The 9,757-nt window shown below is 50.0% G+C and overlaps 1 protein-coding gene across 4 annotated transcripts in view; it reads left to right on the top strand.

Annotated features, from left to right (window-relative positions):
- The first annotated feature begins 3,047 nt into the window (after window positions 1-3,047).
- atat1 (alpha tubulin acetyltransferase 1) overlaps window positions 3,048-9,757 on the top strand; it is a 33,587-nt gene continuing 26,877 nt past the window's right edge. For 3 of the 4 annotated variants that reach the window (XM_055631144.1, XM_055631143.1, XM_055631147.1), the window contains exons 1-2: window positions 3,048-3,372; window positions 8,281-8,341. In XM_055631144.1, coding sequence (XP_055487119.1) covers window positions 3,278-3,372; window positions 8,281-8,341 — 156 coding nt within the window. In that variant the 5' untranslated portion in view covers window positions 3,048-3,277. Of the gene's footprint in view, window positions 3,373-7,294; window positions 7,474-8,280; window positions 8,342-9,757 lie in introns of all 4 variants that reach the window. The other variant, XM_055631146.1, reaches the window with a different exon arrangement.

The raw sequence follows: 9,757 nt of genomic DNA, 5'->3' as shown, positions 1-9,757 counted from the left end.
CCCCCTTGGCCATCCTCCCCTCCCCCAAATGGACAACATGGTCCATCAGGTCATAAAACATAGAAACATAGAAAATTGGTGCTGGAGGAGGCCTTTCGGCCCATCAAAGTCCCAAGTTCAAGTTTCATACAACCATATAACAATTACTAGACTAAGTGGGACCCGTTGGGTCCCAGCATCACACGGGAGGGCTGGTCACCAACGCAATGTTCCACGTCTCCACCAATTCCAATACTGCTCGCCAGTGGGGTGGGTTGGGGGGGGCGGGGGTACTGTCTGTTGCGCTAGTTAGGGTGTGGCGGTCTGAAGGTACTGGTTTCCAGAGGGCTAGTATAAACATTTTGGGCCGTATGGATGCTTGGGCAGGCATCCAACTGTTGCAACCATTTTAAAAGACAAGCCAAGGCAAACAATTGGGCTGCAGACACCTGACAACCAAAATTCATCTTGTGAACACAAACTTGTTCAAAAAGGAGAGGCAAACAATTAGGCTGCAGACACCCAACAACCAAAATTCATCTTGTGAACACAAACTTGTTAAAAAGGGCTGCAGTCACTTTACAGCCACATCGAGGGGACTCACCGTGGAGTAGACGTGCGTTCAGTGTTATTCGCAGCTCAGAGAGCCGTGACCTTCTCGCTTCCTGGTCTGGCAGAGACTGAATGAGGCGTGACACTTCCTGGTTTTATAGTCCCTCCCCCTGCCGCCAGCAGGGGCAGCAGAGAGAATGGGGAATTTTGTAAAAACATTAATATCTCTCTCATTTATCATCGAAGGACAAATCCTCCGCACTCACACGTCGGAAGGGGGCTCTGAGCGAGGTGGCAAAAAATGTCAGCTGTAGGTGGCGCCGTTCTCTCTGAAATCGCAGCACAGTCGGCCAAATGCGGTCAAGATCAGAGATTTAGTAATATAGACAGCATGGAAACAGGCCACTCGGCCCTACAAGTCCGTGCCGAACACTTATTCTCCCCTAGTCCGATCTACCTGCACTCAGACCATAACCCTCCATTCCTCTCCTACACAGTCACATGGAGAACGTGCAAACTCTGTACAGAGAGCAATCTTCACTCAGAGGGTGGCGCAGCGGTAGAGTTGCCCAAAGTCAGATACCAGAGGAGCTTTGGTGTTGCCCCTCCTGCCCCACCCAAGATGGCGGCAGAACTAGGGGTCACAGTTCAAGGATAAGTCCAGAACAAGGGGTCACAGTTTAAGGATAAGGGGAAAATCGTTTAGGACCGAGCTGAGGAAACCATTTTTCACACAGAGAGTGGTGAATCTGTGGAATTCTCTGCCACAGAAGGTAGTTGAGGCCACAGTTCATCGGCTATATTTAAGAGGGAGTTAGATGTGGCCCTTGTGGCTAAAGGGATCAGGGGGTATGGAGAGAAGGCAGGGATGGGATACTGAGTTGGATGATCAGCCATGATCATATTGAATGGCGGTGCAGGCTCAAAGGACTGAATGGCCTACTCCTGCACCTATTTTCTATGTTTCTATGTTTATGCTCTGTTAGCTGAGGGATTCATCCAATGTGGAGAAGTATTGATTGAGGGAGAGTGGTAAAAGGTAATTAACTAAATAATTGCCCTGAACCTATACAACTTCATGGAGCCTGGAGTCACTTCAAGAGGACCAAGAGTCATTCACAAACATCAAGGGGGGAGGTGTGAAATTGAGGATCTTATTGCACTATAGGGTGGTTGCACGAAAGGTCACTGGGTCATAGGGCTCGACGCACGGAGCCGCTAAATCCAACTGGAAGACATTTCCGGTATATGTTATTAATGCTAGAAACGTGTACTTTCCTACCTGTTAAAAACCGCCAAAATGGTGAATTTTTGCGCTGAAAAAAATTGTGGGAGATGGGGTAAGTGTGAGAGACATGTACCCAACTTTAGAATTCCAAAAGTGATGTGAAATGAAGGTATAGAGAAGCGAGAACTGAAGGGACTGCAGCAGCTAAAGTGCTTGGTAAACATTGAAAATATTGTGAATTATTGCATTTGCTCACTGCATTTCATCAAGTAAGGCATTATTTGTGTTTTTTCTTGATTCATCTAAAAATTCTCAGAAGTGATAAATCTGGCTGCAAATTTTTCTTCAGATGCTTTTTTCATTTTGTATGTAAAAACCCACAAGAACCATGGGCAATTTAAAAATTTTACAGCCAGATTTATCACTTCTGAAACTTTTTAGATGCCAAAGGAATCAAGAAAAAACACAAATAATGCCTCACTGTTGATGAAATGCAGTGAGCAAACGGCCAATGTTCGCCAAGCACTCTATCTGTTGTTGTCCCTTCAGCTCTCGCTTCTATTTACTGTCATTTCTCCTCACTTTTGGAATTCTGAAGTAGGCTAAATGTCCCTCACGCTTATCCCGATTTCCATAATTATTTACAGCGCAAAAATTGACAATTTCAGCGGGTTTTAACGGGACCGCTACGCTGGAAACAATGGTAAGTGCCTACCTGCAGTTCATCGCGTGTACTCCACTTGGAGTAGCGTAGCAACAGTACGGGTCATGGGTCGTGACCCGACTGCCGTGAAACCTCCCTATTTAATGTGTTAGCTGTGTTTGTGTTAAATCCTCATTTGAGGCCTCTGGCAGAGTTAAATGCACCTATTTTCTATCTTTTCAGTCTGAAGAAGGGTTTTGGCCCGAAACGTCGCCTATGTCCTTCGCTCCATAGATGCTGCTGCACCCGCTGAGTTTCTCCAGCAATTTTGTGCAAAGATCTGCTATAAGATCTTTGATTTTGTGTATCACCTATTTTCTATGTTTTTTATGTTTCTATGTATGTAGTTTGTTTGTCTATACTATTCTTATAACAAATGCAAAGCATTTTGGCCAACCAGAGTTGTTTTTTTTAAATGTGCTATATAAATAAATGTGACTTGACTTGACTTGACTTTGGTGTTGCCCATCCTGCCCCACCCAAGATGGCGGCGCGGGCGCCCCGCCGGAAGTGGGGCTTTGATGTTGCCCCTCCTGCCCCACCCAAGATGGCGGCGCGGGCGCCCCGCCGACCTTCTCCGCCGGAAGTGGGCGGCGCCGTCGTCCCGGGCGACTCGGTCGGTATCGGATCTCCACACGGTCTGAAAACAAAGATCTTTGGGTTTAAAACCTCGGGAGAGAGAGAAAGGCGGCGATTTACGGCGAATAAAGACGAGTTCCGGCCACTGGGCTGCGAGATGAAGAGATAAAGCGGCCGGGGACCGATCGCCGCCCAGATTTATTGTTATTGTCGTTAACATCATCATTTTTTAAATCATGGAGTTCCCGTTCGACATCAACCCCCTCTTCCCCGAGAGGGTGAGTGTCCTGGACCATCACCTGCAGCCCGGCCGCAGGAGCAGCTCCAGCAGGTAGGTGGCTGGGTGGGTGGATGGATGTGTGTGTACCTCCCTCCATCTCCATCTACCCCCTCTTCCCCTCCACCTCCCTCCCCCCTCCCCCTCCACCTCCCCCCCTCCCACTCCACCTCCCTCCACCTCCACCCTCCCCCTCCCACTCCCACCTCCCCTCCACCTCCACCTCCACCTCCCCCCCCCCCCCCCCCTCCACCTCCCCCTCCACCTGGACCATCACCTGCAGCCCGGCCGCAGGAGCAGCTCCAGCAGGTAGGTGGCTGGGTGGGTGGGTGGATGTGTGGGTATCTCCCTCCATCTCCATCTACCTCCTCTTCCCCTCCACCTCCACCTGGACCATCACCTGGACCATCACCTGCAGCCCGGCCGCAGGAGCAGCTCCAGCAGGTAGGTGGCCGGGTGGGTGGATGGATGTGTGTGTATCTCCCTCCATCTCCCCCTCCCCCTCCCTCCCCCTCCACCTCCACTCTCACCTGGACCATCACCTGGACCATCACCTGCAGCCCCGGCCGCAGGAGCAGCTCCAGCAGGTAGGTAGATGGGTGGATGGATGTGTGTGGGTATCTCCCTCCATCTCCCTCGTCCACCTCTCTCCCCTACCCCCTCCTCCATCTCCCCCCCACCACCCTGCACCTCCACCTCTCTCCCCTACCCCTCCTCTCCCCCCCCACCACCACCACCTCCACCTCTCCCCTACCCCCTACCCCCTCCTCTCCCCCCCACCACCACCCACCTCCACCTCTCTCCCCTACCCCCTCCTCTCCCCCCCACCACCACCACCTCCACCTCTCTCCCCCCTACCCCCTCCTCTCCCCCCACCACCACCACCTCCACCTCTCTCCCCTACCCCCCTCCTCTCCCCCACCCACCACCTCCCCCTCCATCTCCCTCGTCCACCTCTCTCCCCTACCCCATCCTCTCCCCCACCTCTCTCCCCCCCCACCCCCCTCTCTTTCCTTCCCTCTCTTTCCTTCCCTCTCTTTCCTTCCCTCTCTTTCCTTCCCTCTTTCCTTCCCTCTCTTTCCTTCGCTCTTTCCTCCCTCTCTTTCCTCCCTCTCTTTCCTTCCCTCTCTTTCCTTCCCTCCCTCTCTTTCCTTCTCTCTTTCCTTCCCTCTCTTTCCTTCCCTCTACTGATTCACTTCTTCCATCATCCTCTCCCCTCATTCTCTCTCTCTCTTTCTTTCTCTCTCTCTCTCTCTCTCTCTCTCTCCCCCCCCCCCACTCTCTGTCCCTCCTCCTCTCTCTCTCCCCCCACCCTCCACCCCTCTCCCCCCCCCACCTCCACCCCTCTCCCCCGCTCCCTACCTGTCCCTCTCCTTCCAACTCTCCTTCCCCCCCTTCCCTCTCTCCCACTTTCCCACCCTTTCCCGTCTGCTCACTTCTTCCATGGCTATCTGCACCACACATCATGGATCTGGAGCTCCTACACTGCCTCTGTCCCACGCCATCCCCTTCCTTTTCCTTTCCCATTCCCTCTCCATCCCTTTCCCTCTCACTCCCTTTCCTCCAGTGGAACTCCCATTTATGTCTGGAATCTGAAGAAGGGTCTCGACCCGAAATGCCACCCATTCCTTCTCCCCAGAGATGCTGCTTGTCCCGCAGTGTTACTCCAGCTTTTTGTGTTGAACTTCCGTTTATTGCAGGAAGTGTCGTGGTTAGATCGGTCAAAGATTACTCGCCCTGCACCAGATTGAAGAGAGTGAGAATCACGAGTAAAATCAGAACATCTCTGAGCCAAACATTTAGTTTTTGTTTAGTTTAGTTAGATACAGCGTGGAAACAGGCCCTGCGGCCCACAGTCAGCGCTGACCAGCGATCCCCGCACACTGACACTATCCAATCAACACACAAGCCTGCAGATAGACACAGAATGCTGGAGTAACTCAGCGGGGCACGCAGCATGTCTGCACCCTGAGGAATCTGAGGAAAGACATTCCTAATCTGAGGGAAGACATTCCTAATCTGAGGGAAGACATTCCTAATCTGAGGAAAGACATTCCTAATCTGAGGGAAGACATTCCTAATCTGAGGAAAGACATTCTTGCCATAGAGGGAGTACAGAGAAGGTTCACCAGACTGATTCCTGGGATGGCAGGACTTTCATATGAAGAAAGACTGGATAGACTCGGCTTGTACACGCTAGAATTTAGAAGATTGAGGGGGGATCTTATAGAAACTTACAAAATTCTTAAGGGGTTGGAGGCTAGATGCAGGAAGATTGTTCCCGATGTTGGGGAAGTCCAGAACTAGGGGTCACAGTTTAAGGATAAGAGGGAAGTCTTTTAGGACCGAGATGAGGAAAACATTTTTCACACAGAGAGTGGCGAATCTGTGGAATTCTCTGCCACAGAAGGTAGTTGAGGCCAGTTCATTGGCTATATTTAAGAGGGAGTTAGATGTGGCCCTTGTGGCTAAAGGGATCAGGGGAGAGAAGGCAGGGATAGGATACTGAGTTGGATGATCAGCCATGATCATATTGAATGGCGGTGCAGGCTCGAAGGGCCGAATGGCCTCTACTCCTGCACCTATTTTCTATGTTTCTCTGTCTGGGGAATGCTCAGGGTTGGGTGATGTTTTAGGGCGAGACCCTTCTTCAGACTTGCAAACCTTGCGCGCATTCAGAGTGTGGGAAGAAACCAGAGCACCCGGAGAAAACCCCTGTGGTCACCAGGGAGAACGTGCCAACTCCACACAGACAGCATCTGGATCGGGATTGAACCCGGGTGTCTGGCGCTGTGAGGCTTCAACTGCACTGCTGCGCCACCCTGCCGCTCCTAAATAACACAGAGTGCTGGAGTAACTCAGCGGGTCAGGCAGCATCTGTGGAGAACATGGATAGGTGACGTTTCACAGAGTGCTGGAGTAACTCAGTGGGTCAGGCAGCATCTGTGGAGAACGTAGATAGGTGACGTTTCACAGAGTGCTGGAGTAACTCAGCGGGTCAGGCAGCATCTGTGGAGAATGTAGATAGGTGACTTGTCGGGTCGGTTCTCCAGTATTACTGCAGATGCCTTTTATCTTCTCCCATGAAGAAAACAGTGTACATTTGTTCCACTTTCTCTATTTATTCACCCTTAAAAACTCTTCAGTCTATCGTTAAAAGACCCACAGGTGCTTTTACTAGTCCCTTATTGAATCTCTCTGCCAGACTTTATGTTTCCCCTCAGTTTGATTAGTGCGGGTGTCAGGGCTTATGGGGAGAAGGCAGGAGAATGGGGTTCGGAGAGATAGATCAGCCATGATTGAATGTGTAGGAAGGAACTGCAGATGTAGTTTAAACCGCAGATAGATACATGGTGCTGGAGTAATTCAGCGGGACAGGCTGATCTCTGGAGAGAAGGAATGGGTGACATTTTGGGTCGGGACCTTTCTTCAGGGAAACGAGAGTTCTAGCAAACGGCTAACAATGGCCTGTTTCCTTTATCATTGTTACATTTTTGCATGTCTTTCATTCATTTGTCCGGTATCTCTCTATGTCATTGTCATTGTCACAGCCCTCTGTGGCAATAAGTTCCACACATTCACCACCCTCTGACTAAAGAAGTTCCACCTCACCTCCTTTCTAAAAGAGCGCCCTTTAATTCTGAGGCAGTGAATTCTAGTCCTAGACTCTCCCACCAGTGGAAACATCCTCTCCACATCCACTCTATCTATGCCTTTCAATATTCTGTAAGTTTCAATGAGGTCTCCGCCCTAAACCTAGTAAACTCCAGCGAGTAGAGGCCCAGTGCCGTCAAATGCCCATGGTATGTTAACCCACTCATTCCAGGATAACTCCTGTATTTTTATCAGCTGCTTATTTGGTCTCGATCACACAAACTCTCCACCCCGGACTGCCAACTGTGTGACAGTTGTTGCTGCTGCTGCCTCCAGCCTTGCTAAAGGACTAAAGATAAAACTCTCCCGTCTTTCCATGCAGATGAAGTGGCACAGGTGGCGGGCGCAGTGCTTCAGTTGTTGCTGCTTGGGGCGGTCACGGTGGTGCAGCGGTAGAGTTGCTGCCTTACAGCGCTTGCAGCGCCGGAGACCCGGGTTCCATCCCGACTACGGGTGCTGTCTGTACGGAGTTTGTACGTTCTCCCCGTGACCTGTTGAAAGGTGCCAAAAGCCTTTTTGACCGCCTTGTCTACCTGCGACTAGACCTTCAAGGAACCATGCACCTGTACCCCTAGATCCCTCTGCTCTGTGTCTCCCTCTCCCCTGACTCTCAGTCTGAAGAAGGGTCCCGACACTAAACGTCACACATTCCTCCTCTCCAGAGATGCTGCCTGACCCGCTGAGTTACTCCAGCTTTTAGTGTCTATCTCCTCGGAGACAATTCAGGATGGAGATAAAATGATGATTTTGCCAGCAATTGTCACGTACAACTGTTGAGTCTCGTTTTTCTAGAGTCAAGCTCTCTGCCCTTAATCGTTTATCCCCTCCCACATTCCCCAATCAAGGAACCAACACATACGCAATAGACAGGACAACAGGTATGTACATATAAGGAGATGTTAGTTAGAGGGACACACTAGAGCTCAGACAGGTACACTCCTTAGTCTTCCCGGCGAGGGGGATTGGATATTCCTCAACCTTGTCAGACGGGGACGGGTCACAACTATGCAGTAACTGCAAGACATTGTGTATTCCCTTCCTGAAACCTGCAGCCCCAGTTTCAGCAAGCCTGGTCAGCAGCCATTTCATGTTCTTTAATCCAGTCCACCTGGCCAACCATTTTACCTTTACAGAACAATCTTACAGCGTTGATTCAGGATTTACATTCACAGTACCAGTATAATGATTAAATTCACATCCCTGGTGCCTTTTGTTGAATTGGCCCACCTCGTGTTGCCTTAGCATTAGTTCAGTGTGAAGGTTATTACTGTTCATGAGTGATGGTGATGCACTTGCCTTTCTCCACAGAGCCACCCTGGAGAACCAGCTTGCTGTGGTGTTAGACAAGATGGGGGAGGCTTCAGCCAAGGTAAGTAAGTAAGTTTATTGGCCAAGTATTCACATACAAGGAATTTGCCTTGGTGCTCCGCCCACAAGTAACAACATGACATACAGTGACTGTTACGAATGACTCAGGAAACACTAAACATTAATAATAATAAGACATTAATGCTAAAACACCATTGATCAAGCATGTGAACCAACAAAATACCAGATCAAAGGGAGGCTACAGATTTTTGGCTGTTGAGTAGAGCAACTACTCGTGGATAGAAACTGTTTTTATGTCTGGCTGTGGCTGCTTCGACAGTCCGGAGTCGCCTTCCGGAAGTCCGGAAGTGATTCAAAGTGTTTGTGGCCAGGGTGAGAGGGGTCAGAGATGATCTTGCCCGCTCGCTTCCTGGCCCTTGCAGTGTACAGTTCATCAATGGAGGGACGGGTGCAGTGAATTGCGGGCTCTCTGTGTTGCTCCTCTCCTGACTTTGCGAGAAGACATAATCTCCATTCACCCTTTGAGAACTGAAACTTCAATCAAGCAGTTAGACAGATGACAGACACAAAATGCTGGAGTAACTCAGCAGGACATGCAGCATCTATGGAGAGAAGGAATGGGTGGTGTTTTGGGTTGAGAACCTTCTTCAGAAATGTCATCCGTTCCTTCTCTCCAGAGATGCTGCCTGTCCCGCTGAGTTACTCCAGCATTTTTTGTCTATCTTTGGTATAAACCAGCATTTGCAGTCCCTTACTGCACCCACAACTCTTTGGGTGAAAAAGATGTTCCTCATCTATGTTCTAAATGGCCTGCCCCTTATTCTTAAACTGTGGCCCTGGTTCTGGACTCCCCCAACATCAGGAACATGTTTCCTGCCTCTAGCGTATCCAATCCCTTAATAATCTTATATATTTCAATAACATTCCCTCTCATCCTTCTAATTCCAGTGAATACAAGCCCAGCCGCTCCATTCTTTCAACATATGACAGTCCCACCATCCCGGGCATTAACTACGCTGCACTCCCTCAATAGCAAGAATGTCCTTCCTCAAAATTTGGAGACCAAAACTGCACACAATATTCCAGGTGTGGTCTCACCAGGGCCCTGTACAACTGCAGAAGGACCTCTTTGCTCCTATACTCAACTCCTCCAGTTATGAAGGCCAACATGCCATTAGCTTTCGTCACTGCCTGCTTCTAAGAGATACTGTAGATAGTAGTTCAGGACCGCTCTCTGGTTGTGGTAGGAAGATTCATTTGCCTGATAACAGCTGTGAAGAAACTGTCCCGGAATCTGGAGGTGTGCTTTTTCACACTTCTGTGTCTTTTGAGGGGTGAAGAGAGAGTGTCCAGGGTGCGACTGGCCTTTACTCCAGCACTTTGTACTTGATGTCAGATTGTGGCGTCCGGCAGTCTGTTTCTTGCCCTTGCTTTGAGGCGCGCTGGAATACTTCGC

Source organism: Leucoraja erinacea, unplaced genomic scaffold, assembly GCF_028641065.1.
Source record: "Leucoraja erinacea ecotype New England unplaced genomic scaffold, Leri_hhj_1 Leri_65S, whole genome shotgun sequence".
In the NCBI taxonomy this organism is placed as follows: domain Eukaryota; kingdom Metazoa; phylum Chordata; class Chondrichthyes; order Rajiformes; family Rajidae; genus Leucoraja; species Leucoraja erinaceus.
This window is presented reverse-complemented; position numbering and strand designations above follow the sequence as displayed.